The following is a 20,646-nucleotide window of genomic DNA, read 5'->3' on the forward strand; positions in this document are numbered from 1 at the left end:
GAGGACAATTTATCTCCCAACGAATGGAGGTTAGGTAGAGTCGTCAACGTACACCCCGGCGAAGATAACCGAGTACGTGTAGTCGACCTCATTACCGAGAAGGGTCAAGTCAGACGACCTTTGGTCAAACTGATTCTTCTTCCCATGGAGACAGACTGTGAGAGGACTACGAGCTCCTCTTAACAATCCCTCCGCTCTTCCACATACCTCCTTAAAAAAAAAAAAAAAAAAAAATCAATAAAAATCAACCTCGTCTTTACATTTTCCAAAAATCAACCCCAGCCCTCGTTCACCCGGAACGAGGCCAACCAATAACCTAACGCAGACCCGCTATCTGCCAAAGAACATAAAGGCCTTCGGCCTATTTTATTTACAATTTTCAAGAACCAACCCCAATTCACTCGTTATCCCATAACGAGGACAACAGAAAAGCCGACCGCAGAAGGGCGAACCGATCTGCCACAGAAAACGGAGGCATGCTCCGGCCCATTAAAATTTTAAACTTTCAAAAAATTTGCTGGAGTCAAACCCTAAATTCACTCGCTCACCCCGAGCGAGGACACCAGAGCCCTAATGCAGACTCACGGTCTGCCACAGAACTCCTTATAAATAAATACTTCCGTTATTTATGTATCCAAATTTAGAAGGTCAAGAACGGCATTTTACTCGTAAAAGGAATTGATCGCGTCTTATTCTAATTAGATGATTTAGCATGGCCTTATGTACAAAAGGTTTTGTCGTAATTGAACCGTTACTTGCTCTAATTTTGCTTCAAAACATGACTAAATATGAAGAATTCACAGTGTACGGGGACTAAATTCAAACTTCTTGTTTAGAAAACTTGAAAAATAGCTTAGAAATTATAGGGGATACATATAACATTTATGAAATTCCACATAATTACCAAAGGTTATTACAGAAAGCAGAAACACATATTTTAAAAATTGCTGGAGTCATATGTGAGTTAAAAGAAAAGTCTCCTGCAAATAATTGGCACCATGATATAACATGCCTCGAGCGTTTACTTTTAACATTTAGCAGATCAAAAATAGTTTTTCTATGCGCGATATTCGCCTGATATGCTTATGCGACATATGAGTCATTTATGACTCTTACAGGACTCACATCTGCACAAATCGTTTTAAAGAAATTAAATTGGATTTTGAACTCGTTAACAGAAACAGTTAAATGTATATTTTGATTAGTAAAAATATATTAGACCAGTAACTAAAGATTTAAAACCGTCTAAATTTGTATTTTCAAAGAGCTAAATTTTGAACAAAAGTTTCCAAAGTGCAATTTCCGGCATAACTTTGTGTACTATACGCGCCCATCATCTCTTTACTCTATTTATAAATTAGACTTGATTCATTGTTTCGTGTGATAAATTTTTGCAAATACAATTCTCTCATGACACAACAGCAAGCAAAATTGCATTACATAAAATCTATTATTAAACAAAGAGAACTGGGTTGTGGTAGATTTGGCAATGAGTGGCGTAAAAATGGCACACAAAGCTTCAAATCAGATGGGTTCAATAGGTTAAGAGTGCGTCGTAAACCGTCAGCGGTTTAAGTAAGGGGCCTAGGATGTCCTCGTAAGGCATTGCTTAAAAGCGGGAGAGCTGCTGATATGGTCATCCTATTTCCGGTTGCAACCAAACACGAAGTTGTGCTGCAGTTCCCTTTTTTTTTTACGACAACTAAATTAGCCTGCCTTCACTATCTAGTGACGAGAATCCCTTTCGCTGAACCATTTCCAACCAACTTTTTTATGAACAATATTTCGCATTCTTACTGGCCAAATTTTAAAGCCACACTCCAAAAGGAAAAATAAACACAAAAAAATTACTCACCGTCAATCCAACTCATCAGTATCCAATCGATGCGGCTCGTGTACGCATAAGTCATGCAACAGATGTTAACATCTACCTTTCCATCATATTGGCCTCCGTCCATTGCTATATTATCAGTGTTTTGCCTGTTTTTCGATTTGTTTGTACTACCGACACAACCATCTAATAGGGGATTTGTAATGCTCATATTATGGCACAAACTTCTTTATATGTACCCTATATTATAAGTCATACCTTTAATTCCTCATAACATATCCTACTTCAAAGGGACGGAACTCTTGGTGCTTTCTGATTGTGAACTCATACCTTTCTTCGCTGGTATCCGGTCCTCCTATTCCTTCATAAGATGTGGTGCGAATATGGTAGCTAAATTTTCTGGTGTCATTTTATTTCATACGCAGCTACAGCATGTAAAATTTCAATGATATGTTAGTAATTGTCGATTATCGTCAGGCAACAACAACCTTACCAATTGGACTGAACTAAGTAAGGGTTGTTCACGTTTGCTACGTTCCGGATTTGGAGGACGTGTTAACGTCCCTGTACTGCTGCTACTACAAGAGCCGGAGCCTAGGCACAGTGGTGCTATTTGCGGATGCGCTGAATAGTGTGCATTGGTAAGAAATGGCTCCGACAAATCGGCTAGATAACCTTTAAATCCAGTGCACAATCGTGTGCCGAATAGCCACCACCTTCCAAATCGAGTGGTTTTTGTCATTTTGTATATGTTGCCGTAGCCCGTTTTGCCTAGAAGCCGATCCCGTCTTCCGAAATAGGCCCTCCTGTATGAGATTTTTTTTCTTGCATTAAAATGCTTTATTTCCTCTAGGTGCATCAAAAACCCGGCATTAATTTGTTGATGCAGTGTTTCAACAGGACTATCGTCTGCGCTTAGTGACCCCTTCGATGATGAGCTCGCACAGCCCGTTGCAGCGGCATGTTTTTGCCTTTTAGGCAAACGACTCCATTTCTTCAGCTTGCCTTCCTCTTCATATTCGATTTCATGACAGGGTAAATCACAGTCATCCGTGTTTAAATCTAGCGCGAAGGAAAGATGCATGCGCACCAATGATTTGAATTTCTCATAATTCAATTTTCGCATATGCGCCGCTATTTCTGTATCGGATAGCCTATTCAAATTAATAAAATCCAAATACATTATGTCCGACGGACGGCAGCTGTGCTTGCGAGGGGCTACATACAAATATACAAGGTAAGTATGAGCACCGCCCTTGGTCGGTGTTGTTTCGCACCAATAAAAAGCGTAAGCAAATTTCTCACGATCTTTATTGCAAAAATTCGTCACTCGACACGTTAGCTGTCAGAGACTTTTAAGGTTCTCATTTTTATCGTAATTCACTTAAACTTGTGAAAATAATTTCCGAGCTTCAGAAAAAGTGAATCAATTAAAGCGAGCGCAGAATATTCCCAAGAACCGCTGACATTTCAAAATGTCTCCCCTCTTTCAAAGCGCCCTTTTTGACCATTGCCGTGAATGCGAGAAAATCGGCAGATACACCGGGTGCTAGCGGAACCAAGGGAAGGAGGGAGTGATGACCCGTGTCATCAAGAAATACCTTTGATATGGCATATCCAACTACATATTTTCGAAGGCAATATCGCCTGGTAGCAGCGTAGCAGAATGGTTCGTGGGGTCGACCGTACACAAATTAGCCAAGTTTTGTTTACCCGTAACATTGTTAGGTAGTACGGGGAAGGCACTGGCAAAAGGTTATGTGGATTCCTCCATCAATGCCACAACGAATACCATTAAACGCCGGACAATGTCTGCATTCGTTTGTATAACAATCGGAGTCTGTTTATTATCATTTCCCGAATCATCAACTGATTCAATTTTAAATTAGCGAGAGGTGGATGTTCGTTGACGGACGCGCGGTGAAGAAATTGGTTGAATTTGTGGGGTGAGTGTCGATGGCTCAGCTGGTGATTGCGAGGGTAGTGGATCGCTATCAGTTAATCCCTTTATTTGTAAAGCCTCTGCTGTACTGATGAACGCTGGTAGGGCTTCTTGATTACATTTACTTCATCACAATACATAAATTGTATTAGATCTTTCAAATCCGAATGACTTACATCCTTCAGAAAGACAAAATCATGTTGGTTCGCCGGCATTTGGGTAAACATTTTCCGAAAATAGGGCAAACAAACTGATAATACCAATCGGTGCGCTTTAACGAATTGCCCCTCTGCCGTTAGCGTGACATCCACCAAGTCGCCACGACATAGCGACTCATGAAATCCAGCCGATAAATTGCTATTAAAATTATTCCAACACAGCGAAAATTGTTCGTCGTCCGCCATGTTGGCTGGGTGAAAAAAAAAATAGCGTACTCGTCAGTAACGAAGATATATTGCCTTGTTCACAAATCAACAAATTGCGTGTATCCACCAGCTATTGATGAAAATTCGCAGAAAATTTCAAATTATTTATATCTACTTCATGATTTTTTCAAAAAGTTTAGGTGATGTTATATTCATTTCCTCTCAACTAAAAATTATTCGAAAATAGCGAAGCTACTACAGAATCGCCCACAAACCGTTCTCATTCGTTGTATAACAAATTTAATACAAAAGGTTTGTGGTTGTTTTTGCTGGTGGACTTACGCCCCAGGCCAGGATATTCCGCACCAAAACCTGCAAAGAGAAAATCCATTAGTGCCTGCATCAATGGGCATCGCAAAGGTGTGACAACTGACGGCGCGGCCGACGCCGCAGTTGGAGCACCCCTTTGCAATGCCGGTAACCTAAAAAAAAAAAAAAAAAAAAAACAACAAAAAAACGAGGAAAACCCAATCAAACCTGGTGCCCAGGCCAACGTGCAGGACCGTCCCCACCATCCATGCCAGTAACCTGAAAAGAAAGAAAAAAATTAATTAATTATCAAAAAGAATATATTAAATTATCATGTAATAATTTTTACTTACGATTTGTTCGCGATGATCCCAAGCACCGTACTCCACTACGCGTAAAACGAAAAGAATGAAACAAACGGCGCCATGAATCGAACGATCCGTTTACCGTTTGCTTCAATTCAGAGAAATGTACATTTGTGCGTAGGAATGTTCATATTTTTTTTGTCTGGTATACATATACCAGTGCGCGGACTTTTTATAAAAGGAATGTTGGTAAACGAGAAATGAAAATAGCAGTAGGAATTGGTAGTTTATTTGAGTGCAAAACAGTAATTGTTACTGAATTATCATGAATTATTCATCATTTATTGTCAAGCAAATAAAGCGAATGTCAGGGAATCAACACTTGTAAAAACATGTACACAAAGACAAAATCCATGTACATTTGTACATACACAGCTTAGGCCTTAGGATACTCATTATTTCCTGAAATACACAGACAAAACATACCAAAACGTCTCACTACCACAACAATATCCCAAAATACCAAAAATACTGCCACAAAATAACCGATTTCGGCATGTTATCGTTTGCGTAAAACTTTTTTTCTTCAAATTATTCAAAAAAAAGGGCTATTTATCTCATCAAAAATTTACTTCTTGTTTAAAGTTGTTCACAAAGTTTTTCAAAATTGACTGCTTTAATCCGTATCCCCTCCTAAGATTAGTTGGTGGGCTCGGCAATTCAATACTGCAATGCAGTATACGTTTTCAGCTCGAAAATACTGAAATATTGGTAGAATCTTAGTTTTGGTAGCAGAAGTCGTAAAAGTAGTACAAAATGAAAATGGATCAAAAAGGTACGTCAATCTACCAATGCGGTAAAGTCCGTGCACTGACTGCCCATATACTTGTACCAACGTATGTACATATATATGCCGAGTTTTAAATGTACATTGTATTAGGGATGCATAAGAAGATGCAAACGGGTACCCAAAAACCCGTTTCTGGCAAATCGGTATCGGAGCCAACTACCCTTCTGGAACCGTGCTTTTTAGTAAAGACCATCAATAACACAGGACTACAAGCGTAATTGGGAAAAGCTGAACAAATAATTGAAGGGAAATACAAAAGAATGGCTCATTCGAAAAATTTTTCACCGCGTCCAAAACGAAGATTTTATCTTTGTTCTTATATAGCATACAATTTTGCCGTCCAAACATTTTTTTTTGTGGCGGGCAGGAAAGTTGTCGGTTTTTAGCACCAACAACACAAATAACGACGACTCGAAAGATCCCACATCAAACACTCTCTACCCGGTTCGGTACCAAAATGTGAGTACCAAACAACTTAAATGTCAATTTTTCTGCAGCACTAGTATGCCTGACTAGCTGAAGCGCTACCGGATGACACAAAATTAAACAGAATAAGGCACTAATGACCCAGGCACATAACGTGCCGGGAAAGAAGCAACGCACATAACGTACGCGAGATGAATATATTCTCGTGGGCCTTTAGACATGTTTTAACCCTACTCACGCGCGAAATTTCAAAAGCGCCGTTAATAGAATTGGGGCTTACTCGCCACCGAAAGCGTGACACAATCATAACAACTCAACGAGTTTCCTTTATTTTCTTCCATACTCTCAATAGAATGACTCGTTACGCTTCGCTAAGAAGGAGGACTGAGCGCCAGGCTGCTCGTTACCCAAAGCCGTGCCACTTATGCGACGCGAAACACCCAATCAGGTCATGCCCGATTTACCGCGCGAAGTCGCCGCTGCAACGACTGCGCGAAATTATAAAGGCCAAGTACTGCCAAAACTGCCTGTCAATGGTACATCGTGCCAAAGACTGCACTAGCAAAGGAAGGTGCCGAAGATGTGGTAGCAATCATCATACCACGCTGCACCTTTCCATGGAGGACTTGTCGTCCGAGCCAGAGCCGCCGAAGAGCTGGTACCAGCTAGTCATGGAAGAAGAGGGAAAAGGATATGAGCGGATGCCTACGATGGAAGAGGTGGACGACGGGATGATGGATGAGGCGCTGTCTCTCCACGCGTCCGAGTCGGCCTTTGCAGAAGAACCACAACTGCCATTCGGGAGTGGAGCGGGCTCCCATATAGTAAATTCCGACACTAGGGGATCGGACCCACGGCCGTTCCGACCCCTATTAGCACACGAGCGACGAGGAAAAAGTGGAGCGGAATCACGGCCGTTCCGCCCACCTACGCAACAACGAACGCAAGCACATCGACCAACGCGCGACCGTAGACTGGCCCCTCGGCCGCGCCAGCTACACGAGATACGACACGTGAAGGAAGACCATCGAGACGGTAGACTGGCCACTCGGCCGCGCCAGCTACCCCAACACAGTTCCTTCCGGAACGGGGTCATTCCAGCCCGCGCCTCAGCCGGCCCAACTCTTCGGCCCATGGCTGCTCTGGCGCCGACTGCGATCGTGAAGGTGGAAGCCGGAGGGCGTCTGCACTTCATTCGTGCACTCATAGACGCATGTTCCCCCCGCACAACGATCGACCGCAGGCTGGCGCGAGAGTTAGCCCTGCCGACAACCAACGCCGACGGCGAAACCGGCTGTTTTATTCGTTTTAGAGGTAAACATGGGCAGAGTAAGACGGTGACGACTTACGCAGTCTGCGTCCTCGAGTTCAGGCGCGTCAGTCCAACGTACAACGTCGACCCCAGCGTCGCGGCTCCTTACGAGCACATCCGTCTTGCGGACCCCCACTTTTATGCGTCCACCCCAATTCGCCTCGTCCTAGGCGGCGACGTCTACGCCGAAATCATGACGTCGGGCACATTGCCACCATCCTTCGGATCGCTGCTCGCGCAAAGCACGATCTTCGGGTGGGTACTCTCCGGGACCCACCGATGTGATATTTCTCAATGGCTATTTAGAATTAGTTAGCTGATGATAAGCTTATACATGTATATTGTATTTTCCCGAAATAAATGAAGTTTTATATAAATGGCAAGAAATATATATTACGGTTTCCATAAATTTTTTTTTCTATCGTCCTAGCTCTAGGTCACGGCGAAGGCAAGGAGGAGGCAGTCGCGCCATCCGGCGCGCACCATTTAATTTTAGAATCTAGTTTTAAGACAAATCGTGGCCGGGGACGCTCGGGCGGAGTCTGGGCTGTTGCGTATCGCAAGGGGGCCGGCATGTTTAGGCCCGAAGCCTAAATTCTTCTTAATTTGCGCCACCCTAATAGCACCACTTTATCGACCCCTAGTTCGCCCACCTGCATGTATATGTGTACATAGATAGGGTTATGTTGTCCGTACACCTATACATGTATGCCGGTACAACTATGTGGGGAAGCTTCCCCTTAAAACCGGAGACTTTTTCCGCGGTTCAACGGTTGTCCTCGACAAGGCAACCGTCTACTTTTCCAGCGATCGTTGAGCGAACTACAACACCGTCCGAGGAGCCCCGCCACATTTTATTACAAAAAGGTAATTATTGTTCAAATTTAATTTTGCACTATAATAAAGAAATTATTATAACGAGGAATATATCTCGCCTCTTTTTTCTTTTCATTTAAATTTAAACCAAACGCAATTGTGGTGCCTCCACTCCCGTGCCGAGTTTACGACACACCACAATTGTTCATGTATTGTGGCGCCACAAATGTTCGGCCTGAGTGCGTCGTAAACCGGCAGTGGGTAGGCGCACAAGGGTCGGTCTCGGTTGGCAATTCACTCCAATGAAATAAGAGAAAGCACAAGAGGATTTTCCTCGTTATAATAGGTGGAATTTATTAGATAAGTAAAAATAAGTTGGGTACAATATTACCTGAATTGATTGTGATCAGAACGGCAGAGATTGTTGGCGGCACATGCGTGCTGTACGGCAGTTGAAATCCAAGAGGCCGGTTGTATAGCAAGCTACAACCGTTGACCCGCAAAATCCTCCGTTTTGGAGGGGAAAGGCACCCACACATCAACCCCGACATGCATATGCATGAGTGCTGACAAAAAGCACACATACACGCGCATGTACATGCATGCACATGCATGAGGGTGATGGTGTGGGTGGTTATAAATTAATTCGAGTATCGAGTATCGATTTGCAGAGTTGCATTGGGGGGGTCGCAATCAGATGCGGAAAAGTTAGGCATCCTGCCTAAACATGCCGGCCCCCCTTGCGATACGCAACATCGTTTTCCGCCAATGACCTCCGCTGAAACGAGAAAAATTATTATAAGACTTACACACTAAACTTAATCTAAGTGAAGAGTTCGTCTGCGACGCAACATGGCCGGGAATCCCTTTCGACTTGCTTAGCATGCCACCTGAGCTAAGATGAAAGAATTAGCGGTTATGAACAGTGAAGTGAATATTTCTTGCCATTGAATTGTACATAATTCTTAAATATAGAAATTCAGAATGTAATATGTGAATTGTCGATGGCCAGTAAGGCTGGACGAAGAGGCCGAGGTCTCCGTTCCAGAGTGGCACCATTGTTTGTTATTCTTTGGTTTTTTTTTTCCGGTCCGGATGGAGGGGCTGAGGTCTCCATTCCAGATTTGCGGGTTTTTTTTTGTTGGTTGGACGAAGAGGCAGAGGTCTCCGTTCCAGACTCGAGGGTTTTGAGGTTTTTCTGGGCTGGACGAAGAGGCCGAGGTCTCCGTTCCAGCGTATAACGTGTCGTGTCGCTCTCAGGGCGACTGTGGCATTTGATGGATGTGCCAGGGCGAGTGGCCGTGAGGTTGGTTGGGTGATGCGCGTTTTCGCCGCAGCGCATGTATTTCGTCAGTTGTGTATTATATTGTTACCCTACAAAACCCCTGGTTACAAACCTACCCACGCCCATGCAAATGTGACTACGAATATAACCTGTCACCGTAAAATGACTAGTCAAATGACGTGGAGCGACGGGAGCGTTTTTGCAGAATAGTTAGTGCTGTGATTTCGAGCAACTTATATATTTCAACATAACCAGCAAGATTGCGGTGTGTGGGAGGTTTGGAGCGGACGTGATTCCAAGCCACCCGCACAAAATTACTTGTTTTCGTGATACGCGTGGTGTTTTATTAACAAACGTACGTTAAAATGTGAATAAACCGAGTTTAAACGAACTGTAGCGGCTGACGACGGTATTGGTTTAATTTTGTGCGACAGCTCATGACGAATAGCGAACATCGTAATTAAATTGGAAAGTGTACCAACTGCCGGTGCTTGCGTGCAGATTGGCGATGCGTTCTTCACGACGCGTTCTATCTGCACGTATCATTTTGAGATGGCGTGCAACCCTGTCGTGTATTTATTGGTCAGCTGACAGCTGGTATGGTGAATTTGTGGCGTGCGAATATATATACATATATATATTTGCTTGCCCTTGAAAAAAAACTAGGTCACTGGGGCAGTAGCACACTAGGCCGGTAGAAACAGTGGACTTTTTTCCATTTCGGGATTTGGTGTGTCGGGATTCTTTTATTTCGGGACCCGTATTGTTTTTGTACCGAGCCCTTATAATGACTGTTCGTGATGTTTGTTGTTGAGAAACAACAAGTCCTGCCCCCCGCCAAAAAACAGGCAGTACCGACGGCAAAAAATAATCAAAAAATCAAAAAAAATTTTTTTGGTTGTTTTTTTTTTTTTGTTTGTAAATGAGAGCAATTAATTTTTTAAGGAGGTGTTTGCCTTTATTTTTTGTGCGTAAGTATGTTTTGGGACTGCCTGGGTCAAAAAAGCCGATCCCGATTTTGTTCCTTTTGCGGGTTTTCGGTATCAGTGTGCGTCATTTGATGCAGCACTAATAGAATATGCCGAACCAAGTAGGCATACATACATACATATGTACATACGTTGGTTACAAATATGCCTTCCAGTATAGAGAATGAAGCAAAAACAAAAATGAATCGAAAGATTTATTTTACCGTTTTTGCTTCAATTCATGTGGAATTTTACGCGTTGCTGGACACAAGGGTAAGTAGTAAAATATTTTGCAATAATTTTACTGAAATAAATATTTTTTATGTTATTTCAGATTTTAATGCATTTTCTTTTATTTTTCAGGTGACGGGTGGTGGAGATCCAGACCAGTGGATGGGTAAGTATGCCGGTATCGTTCCGTTTTTAGTGTTTTTCAGGTTACCGGCATTGCAAAGGGGGTGCTCCAACTGCGGCGTCGGCCGCGCTGTCAGTTGCCATACCTTTGCGATGCCCCTTGACGTATATATTAATGTATTTTCTCTTTATTAATTAATTTTTTTGTCTTTCTATTTTCCTTTTAGGTGACTGGCGTATTGTGCTCCAAGAAGTAGCAGCAGGTGTTGGTGAGCTATTAGCTTTAGGAATTTTTGCCATATGTGCAGTATTGGGTGAAGGTCCACCAGCCGCTGGTGGGTAACCACCTAGAGGTGAATGTGTTGTATCATAATTATAGGCGGCTACAGGATTTTGTGCTGAACCTGGACGCGCAACATTATTAGCTTGTTGTGCTGTAAGTACTACACTTTGTGGTAGGTATATGTGCACCAATCATACCATGCGCGCTATACATACCATCAGCAGCTGCAGCAGATGGTGCAACATCACGACGTGCTTGCAACGTATAATCTACACCAGGTGCTACATAAATATGTTCCGCTGTTGTTTGATCAGCAGCATTCGGCTGCTCGTGTGCCGCATTGGATGCGTGTAGTGCCTTGGCTGAACTGTTTGTGCATACAATATATTCGACTTCTTCAGTATAGGGATTCAAAAATGCATTGGCATGTGTACGTATCCAAATATATTCACCACTTTTGCCACGCGCCCGATACATTAAAGAGAAGTTTCCTTTTTGTTTCAGCACTTGATCAAAACTATCCTTAACATACATTTGATCTTCTGCATGGCAAAAGTCGTAACAAATTTTGCCAAGTAAATCTGTTGGCGTATAACCTAATACATTCATAACGCGCTGATCAACAAATGTAAATCTGCCATCCATTGCATGACGGGTAATAAATTCAGATTGATTATTTGAGTTTGTCATGTCATTCGATGCTGTTGAAGTTACCTGTAAGCGGCCAATCGCTACAAGGCAACAATGCGATGAAGGCATATCATCATCTACTGGACGCTCCATGTGTACTCCCGGAAACATATCAGTTGGGGGCCAATTTTTTATGTAACCAGTACAATGTACTACCGCATAATTGGTACCATCGCGTGATGGTCCCAGCGAATTTCTTTGTTTTAACCGATTCAAATGACCAGCAATCATAGTGTCTGGATTTACATTGACCACACGCATTCGACATATGAAACCACGACGTGCTCCCATGCTTAGACGCATTGATGATTGGTGGCCCTCTTTCTTGACGGTGCCCGTGTTGAGATCCAGTATACGTCCAGTATTTTGTGATTCCTGTGTAGATAACTGCTCGCGTATCTTTTCACGATCATCAGGATGAATGTGTTCGTACAAACTAGTACCATACCAGTCACTTTGGGTATAGTTTAGTACGGGTGTGACCGAATCTGAAACATAAATAACACGTCCAGAGTCGCAAGACACAACAAATAGAAATCCGTCAACTGCTTCCAATATTAAATGCTTTAATTCTTGATCGGTTAAAAATGATGGTTTGTATGTACCATCACTGCTCGTATTTCTAGTGCCACGCAATGCTTTCATATGCGCCACAGCCATGCGTAGTATGGTCAATTTGTCAGGTTTGCGTGCTAGGGCGCTGCATGTTGGCACCATATCCGATAGCTCAGTAATATATGCCGTCATTTTGTTACGACGACGTCTTTCGATTTCGCAGTGATTCTCCCGACTCGCGAAGCGTTCTTTATCCTGCAGGTTTGCATCGTCCATGACTTGAATGTTTAGTGAGTTCACGGTGAAGTTGCTATTTTTTGTCTATGGGTGAGAATCTTTATTTAGCTCAAATGCTACTACGCTTAATTGTAGCAGCAACGGTTTTTGTATGTTGAAGCACTGCTCCAATCCGCCGTTGCAAATTCTTGTATTGTGCTGCTCACTGTCTTGGTGCTACACACTTTGCCTACGTATGTACTGTTTTGTTAAATTTCATGAAAATATCGACGAATGTCTATGTACAAAATGTTTACTGCAAACTTGACTGTACAAACGTTAGGTATCTGCTTCGTAATAGCAGATGACGCACTTCGACGTTTTGGTAAAGACAGACGGCGCGCATGTTGCGTTTTCTTTGGCATTGTTATAAGAGTGCGTGATGTTGAAGTTGATGTTTGTGTGGAAGATTTTGCTGTAGTTTTAATATTGCTATTATTACTACGCACAGTTTGTAGAAATCTAGGTTGCTGCGTCATCCTCAATGTAACACTGTTACCATCCATTAATGTACGCTTTTCTATAATTCTTGTTGTTGTATTTCGTTTTGGTTCCTCCAATAATGCAAGACCATCCGTTTTTAACTTAATTATTTTTCTACCATTTAGTGTTTGCCGTTGTTGTTGATTCGTCTTTCTCATAAGCATAGTAATCTCGCTGGAATTTGAAGTTTTATTATGTTGTTGCTGTTGTTCATTATCTCTACCGCTTGCCACATTTGATGATGACTTTGCTAATAAGAAGCGTTTCCGCGCGATGCCCGATACATCTGCGTCACTATCGCTGCTATCTAAATCATTACGAGCACGCTTAACACCTGCCATAGGCTCAATCGAACGATTTACATTAGCAGCAAAGGATTTTCTGAGAAGTAGCAATTGTGAAGGCTGACTTTTTTGGGCGACTGTAGACGTTGGTCGTGGCGTTGTTGTGATAGTTGGACGTGGCGTGGTAGAGGTAGTTGGACGTGGCGTTGTAGAGGCATTCGGTGGCCCAATAGGAGTTTTGCGTTGCTGTGGTTGTTGTTTAACTCGCTTTATGGGGCGTGTGGTGACAATTTTAGATTCATCCGAAAAATTAGAATTTTGTATGATTCATCGTTTGAGTCGTCATTAAAAAAGTCATCTGAACTGCTTGTTGACGGCTTTCTCTGTTTTGTGAGAGTTGTTGATTTTTTTTTTTTTTTGATGCCGTTCCACCGCAAACAATTGGGATATCGATGTCGTGGTTCTACGAATTGTGAAGTTACCAAAACATCATCGAAATCGCTGTCAATTTTGTCGTCTACAAAAATGTTTAGCCAGCGGAATGCGAAGTGGTTCTGTACAACATGAACGCAAAACTATTCTTGACCAGAAAGAATTTGCAGGCAGCTCTTCAAAGACAAAATGCAGCCGCAGTTGTTGCTACTATGGGGGCTAATAATGCTGCCGCCGCTGGCGGGTCTATGTTATTCACTCATAATATGAGCGGCAATGCAGTTATTGCCAACAACCCTGATGCACCATCCACCTCAAACCCTGCACCCATATTTTCTTACAATATGACATTACCGGAAATGAGACAAGCTATTTCAAATAATACGGATGTACCAGTACCACCTTTGCCCTTTCATCTAACTTTTGCCGATATGCAACAAATTATACGAAATGCTAAAAATTTCCAACATCAAGAAAACCAACTAATGAGCAGTGTACAAACTCAGCCAGCACAAACGCTCTATTGCTCGCCAGATATGCCAAAAGTTGAGGATGAGGAGGTATGTATCTCCGAATAAAATATTCGATTGGTATGCCAAATGTTTATTAATATTCAAATGAGTTTAGGACTCTTATGCACCAGACCCGAAAGATGATGATTTACACTCGTAATACTCCAAGTCATAATACTGATGAAGATTCGCAAGAGCTCCAAGTAAACAATTTCAATCCAAATGCCCATATGAACGAAGACTCGGGTCGTGAATCGTAAGTCAAATTTAATGCATATGTAGTAAAACCCGCGACCTTCGGGGAGCGGGTGGTTTTTATTTGTATTGCGAGAATAAAAAACGCAGAATGTTGTGTTGGTTGATTTTGGTCATTCATCATTGGGGGATACTTTTTTTTTTGGAATGGGCTACAATGGGTATGGTTATGACAAATGCACGCAAAATATGGTCCCTTTATCCAAAAACAAATTCTTTTAATTGAGCACACAATTGAACCGCTGGCTCGAAGTGCCAGCAACTGAAGATGTTGATTGGGTTATTGGTAATCACTCTGATGAACTTTCACCATGGGTACCCATTTATGCAGCAACAAGACGCTTTTACCTTTTGCTGCCATGTAGTGCTTATGAATTATCAGGTGCAAAATTTCAACGGCGCAGTACTGGCAGCAGTGTATAAAAAGATTTCTATGCTTATTTACAGACGCTTTCTCAAGAATGCGGATGTGCGACGCTTAAAGATCGCTTAAAATCCCCAATACAAAACGTTTAGCATTAGTAGGATTCGAACGCACATATTCTAGGGTCGACTTCTATAACGCTAGAAGAGATTGCAAACCTGTTGAAGAAGAGCGTATAAAATGTGGTAACGGTCTGTCAGCAGTTGACATTAAGTTGCGTGATAGGAATGAGGTAGTACGAAATTGTACTAAATTAATAAAAAAATTATAGGTGCATTAGTTTTGAAAAGATTTCAAAAACTATTATCAGCTGCAATCATATTGCCTGAAAAACCGATGAAGCGAATAGATGGCAATGTGGAAACGCTTTGCGTCTGCGTGAAATTGTTAAAAGTTTAGATGAGAATGAGTTGCAAAATAGTAAAGAGGGATGTGGTGGCGTCAAAACTTTACTACTTATAGGCCCCCGGCGATTTACAGCGAGTCCGTTTCCGTAGGTGATTTGTGATGTAAATGGTTGAAACACAAAAGTAATTGTTTTATAAACGTTTATCCGGAAATATCTTGGGTTCCAATACAAAAGGTAGCTGGACTTAATATGCCCGTCAGTTCAGCTATATGCTCTGATCCAATTTTGTGTGGAAAGTGGATAATTTGCAAATGTGGTGCCGTCTCTGTGCAAAGCTGATGCTCGGTACATCAATGTTATTACAAGGCAAAGCGTAGAGGACTTTAAACGTCGCAGCAACTACTCGATACATGAAAAAGAGCATAGAGTTTTTAATTGTTCAAATTGTGTATGCGCATGTAAGTCCGAATCAGAGTTGAAGCAGCATAGGGAGGAGCAACATTGCAAATCCGGCCGGAAACACCACACTGTGAACGAGCTTTTGAAAACGAGCTGAACGCTCTAAACATATGCTATTGGAACAGAAATCAAGGATAAAGCTAACCAACAAACAATTAGTCAACTGGTATGTGAGTATGTTGAATATTTGGAATATTGAGGAAAAGCGTTTGGTACCGGAATTGAATGATATTTCCTCTAGTCCAGATACTCGTTGGCTTATTATGGCAAGCATGGACTCTACCATCAAGGTGTGGACCTACCATCATCATATACGATTGATCACTTCACAGTTGGCCTGACATGGATTTCGTCGGCGTGAAATCGAAGTATCCGAACAAGAAATGCCGGATAATAATGGCACTAAGAAAGCGAGCTGCCGCGAAGGGATTATAAAATTGGTGCTTGAAAGCATTTTGGATTTTCATTAAGAAAAAGACGCCGTAGGTGAATTCTCCTCGAACATTTTTTTTTTTTTTTTTTTTTTTACTTTTCTTCTCAGTACTTTTTTCGTTTCAGGTGACATGAATCAAATTCTCTCTGCGGCTTCGCTTTACCGAAAGGAACTGGATGGTTTGGTATACTGCTATGGACCTTTGGTAGGCAATACAAGCCACGAGAGCACGATGCTACATATGCACAATCTATATCCGGCAGTATAGTTAAAGGGTGAGTTCGTTTATAAAATCTCCTAACATAGGATAGAACCTTCAAAGCCCTGGGTAAATTTGAAAAACGATCGAGAATATCTACATGATCTACCCTTGTCGTGGCATATGTTTGTGCCCTCTTTTCCTCAACGGACGTTTTGTATTCGGTCTCTTGTGCTGGCCAGTGGGAATTGTCTTCTTGCAGCCAAGAAGGTCCCTGCCACCACAACGAATTGTTGGTCAACTCTGATGCCAGTAGTCCTCTGCTTCCTAGATCCGCTGGATTAGATTCCGAGTCCACGTGAAGCCAGTCCTTGCTACCGACCATATCGATGATCTTAGTGATTCGGTGTGCGACGAAGGTTGACCAGGAACAGGGCGGCTTTCTTATCCAGGCGAGTACGATGGTTGAATCCGTCCAGAGGTGAACTTTTACGGGTCCCAAATGAATATTTCGGAATATTGATTCCATCATTTCTGCGAGAAGCACGGCGCCGCAGAGTTCTAAACGTGGTAGCGAGATGGTTTTCACTGGAGCTACTCTGGTTTTTGCTAAGAGTAAGTGAATGAAAACCTGATCGTCTCTTTTTACGCGCATATATATCGCTGCAGCATATGCTTTCTCGGAAGCGTCACAGAAGCCGTGGATTTCTATTTCGCCTTCCGGGGAAAAATTTACCCACCGCGGTATCCGTATGTTATCTATTTCGCCATAGTGTTGGGTGAAGGTTTTCCACCGTTCTAATGTATTTGGTGAGACAGGCTCATCCCATCCGGTGCCTTCTAACCAAATATTCTGCATTAATATTTTTGCTACTATGACCATTGGTGCAAGCCAGCCTAAAGGGTCGAAAAGTTTGGCTATCGCGGATAGGATTGCGCGTTTGGTGATGTTCTCGCCCTTCTCTAAAACTCCTGCGGTGAAGTAAAACATGTCTGAATGCGCGTTCCATCGTATTCCGAGTGCCTTCACCGAGCTAGCCTCTTCAAACGCTAGGAAGTCCTCGCTGAGCAAATCCGTTTTGGGGATGTCCTGAAGGACTTCCTCACAATTGGATGTCCACTTGCGCAATGGAAAGCCAGCTGAGTGTAATGCTTCGCGAATCTCGTTCCTTGCTTTGATAGTTGACGCTATTGTATGCCCTCCAGATAAAACGTCGTCGACATACATACTTTCGCGTAATATACCCGATGCTATTGGGTGGGTATTTTCTACATCATTAGCCAATTGTAGAAGTGACCGTATCGCGAGGTAGGGGGCGCAGTTTACACCAAATGTGACAGTCTTTAGTTCGTAAAGACTGATGGGTTCGTTGGGGGATGTTCGATGGACAATTCTTTGAAATTTGGCGTGATTATCGGTCACCCAAATTTGCCTATACATCTTTTCTATGTCACTATTAAAGACAAAGCGATACAGTCGCCAACGTAAAATTAAAATAGGCAAGTCTGCTTGGAGTACTGGACCTGGGTGGAGTATGTCGTTTAGACTAATGCCATTTGCTGTCGGACTTGACGCGTTGAAGACGACGCGCACCTTGGTGGTGGTACTTTCCGCTTTTACAACGGCGTGGTGGGGCAGGAAATAATTATCCGAATCGTCGGATGGTACATTATTTTTAATTTTTCTCATATGTCCAAGCGTTTCGTATTCGGATAACACCCGAACATACTCTTTCCCTAACTCTTGGTTTTTCAGTAATCGCCCCTCATTTCTGAAGAATTGTGAACATGCGCGCTTTAGAGACGGTCCTAATGCAATCTTCTCAGGTTAATCCTGCCTGAATGGTAGCGAGACTGTATATCTTCCACTTTCATCACGTTTTGTTGTGTCCTTAAATAATTGTTCACAATACCTTTCTTCTTCATTAAGCATTTTGTTTTTGGGAACATTTTCTACCTCCCAGAAAGCTTTTAATTGGTTGTCCAACGCAACCTCGTTGTAGAATGACATGATGCTCTTCGTTGGACTCGGTGCTTCGATGCGACCGGTTAGTATCCAACCGAACACTGTCTCTTGGGCCAAAAGTGTATTTAGTACATTCTTTTTCAGACCACTCAGTATAATTTGGGGATATATGTCTCCTCCAAGTATGAGGTCTACATCTTCGTTGATGTAGAACCTCTTGTCTGCCAAAACCAAGTCTGGGAATGCCTGCATAGTCATGACGTTGATATGGCAGGATGGAAGATTCCCAGTGAGTTTGGCTAGGACTAGAACGGGTGTAGTCAGGCTGAAGCAGGCATCCACTGGTGAACGTAATTCAATTTTTGATGCTTCTTTCACCTGGGCTGACACCGAATTTGTGATGCCTGAAACTTGGGCATGCATTTTTCTCGCTGGCAAATTGATTCTGCGTTTCAGTCTTTCAGTTATAAAGGAACATTCAGACCCTGAATCAATTAATGCCCGTGCGGAGAAGTCGGTACCATTATGGCGAATGTGTACGCGAGCAGTTCCTAATAGCACGCCTGTGCTGGAATTGGCATGACAGGATTTTACATTCTGGTTCGCAGATTGTCGCGCCTGTGCCGAAGTTGTTGGGCTATTATCCGCATCTTTGAAAGGATTGCGTACAGCCGTGTGCTGAGATGTATCCGCATGCAGGAGCGTGTGGTGACGAGAGTGGCATTTGGAACAGTTGTAGGAACTGGTGCACTTCGTCACGGTGTGTCCTGGGGATAAGCAATTCAGGCAGCCACTTGTGGATTTTATAAATTTAATCCTTTCTACTGGGGTTAAGTCGCAGAAGCGTGAACAGTTGCGTAATCTGTGCTCCGTAGATTTGCACATTTTACAAATTGATTTTATTGTTTGCTTGGATACTTTCGTTTGAAAAGCACCAAGTCTTTTCGTAGGGGTTTCCGTTGATTGTCGCGACGCGTTTGGTTTTTGCACTTTCGAAGTGGCATGCCCTGTAAAACCAGACACTGTTTCAAGTGTCTGAAACCGATTAGACAGGAATTTATCCATATCCTCCCACTTGGATATGTCCATTTTATGGTCTATACTTTGCTCCCAAAGAGCCAGCGTGCTCTCTGGTAACTTGGTTGAGCATAGATAGGTCAGGATTGCATCCCAATTGGAAGTGTCAATTTTGTGGCATTTGAGGGACGAAATACAATTATTTATATCATTTTGCAGCTTTTTTATTGAACTGCCACACTCACTTTCTACCTTTTTTAAGTTAAATAAAATTTGTAGTTGTGTGTTAACTAAGATACGTTTGTTTTCGTATCTTTCACACAAGTTTTTCCAGGCCATCTCGAAACCTTCATTTGTGAGAGGGCATTTTTTTACGATATCTTTTGCTTCGCCCTGCGTTTTGTTGTTGAGATGGAATAACTTTTCCACCCCTTTCAAGCTGGAATTTTTTATATAAATTGCCGTGAAAAGGTCGCGAAAAGTTGGCCAAGACAGATAATCCCCTTTAAAAACTTCCGTATCGCAAGCAGGGAGGCGAATTTTATGCCCATGAGGTTCTTGCTCAGGGTTGACGTTCTTTTCATCCTTCTTATGTTTTTCTGCCTCAGCAGATATAGACGCTGAACATCGCACGTAGATTGCGTATGCTGCCTTTTGCTTCTTTCTGATCGCCATAACGTCATCCGCTGACACCTCATCAGATCCCAATAGCGAATCAAACGCAGACTTTACCTTCTTCCACAAGAGCCGCAACTCTTCCTGCTGTATTGCAAGGGTGTGTTTGCTATGGTCGCTCTCCGGAATAAGGCTGTAATCTTTATCAAACTCTGCGATTGATTCTGCTAAACGGATGTAGGTTTCCATTGTTTTATTTACGTTTATTAACGAGAAAATTTCCGATTAGAAAAATAGAACTCTTCTGAGTTAATATGCCTGCCCAGCCCTAAATAAAAACTATTGAACTTCGAGTTTATTATTTACTTTGTTTATTGCAGACTTTTTGTCTTGGTAGCGACAACGAAAAGGGTTTATTTTACAGACTTTTTGTCTCAGCGGCAACAACAAAAAAGGGGACCACTCGCCACCTCCACAAATAATGGGTGTATTTTGGTGAAAGTGAAAAAATGCGTGCAATATACGCAACTAAGCGCAAGAAAAAAGTGTAAAAAGTGTTTAAAAAGTGAAGTGAGCACCGGATTAATTAAATTAGATTGAACTTGATTTCGTGTTTGTGATGTGCAAATAAACAACAACAAACCTATTTAG

The 20,646-nt window shown here is 42.4% G+C and overlaps 3 protein-coding genes and 2 pseudogenes across 12 annotated transcripts in view; 1 reads left to right on the forward strand and 4 right to left on the reverse strand.

Annotated features, from left to right (window-relative positions):
* The window catches only part of LOC137235429 (membrane-associated guanylate kinase, WW and PDZ domain-containing protein 3), a 512,969-nt gene that overhangs the window by 185,908 nt on the left and 306,415 nt on the right, over positions 1–20,646 (reverse strand). The gene's annotated exons all lie outside the window — the stretch shown is intronic.
* Positions 1,891–3,329, reverse strand: LOC137234373 (rho GTPase-activating protein 19-like; annotated as a pseudogene).
* Positions 3,588–4,329, reverse strand: LOC137234878 (modifier of mdg4-like; annotated as a pseudogene).
* Positions 10,703–14,534, forward strand: LOC137235334 (uncharacterized). Of its 6 annotated transcripts, none has more exons than XM_067758353.1 (4): positions 10,703–10,806; positions 10,991–11,476; positions 13,813–14,326; positions 14,394–14,534. In XM_067758353.1, exons 3-4 carry the CDS (start codon positions 13,898–13,900, stop codon positions 14,436–14,438), a joined length of 474 nt encoding a protein of 157 aa, XP_067614454.1. In that variant the 5' UTR covers positions 10,703–10,806; positions 10,991–11,476; positions 13,813–13,897; the 3' UTR covers positions 14,439–14,534. The 6 variants fall into 6 exon arrangements, with proteins under 6 accessions (XP_067614454.1, XP_067614455.1, XP_067614456.1 ...); XM_067758354.1 differs by having other exon boundaries at positions 10,784–10,806; positions 10,991–11,032; positions 13,212–14,326; XM_067758355.1 differs by having other exon boundaries at positions 10,784–10,806; positions 10,991–11,032; positions 13,217–14,326.
* LOC137235333 (aryl hydrocarbon receptor nuclear translocator homolog) lies at positions 10,776–12,571 on the reverse strand. The gene is given in 2 exon segments (XM_067758349.1): positions 10,776–11,219; positions 11,221–12,571. Coding segments are annotated over 2 exon segments (1,608 nt in total). The 5' UTR covers positions 12,568–12,571; the 3' UTR covers positions 10,776–10,958.

Source organism: Eurosta solidaginis, chromosome X (genome assembly GCF_040869045.1).
Source record: "Eurosta solidaginis isolate ZX-2024a chromosome X, ASM4086904v1, whole genome shotgun sequence".
Classification (NCBI taxonomy): Eukaryota; Metazoa; Arthropoda; class Insecta; order Diptera; family Tephritidae; genus Eurosta; species Eurosta solidaginis.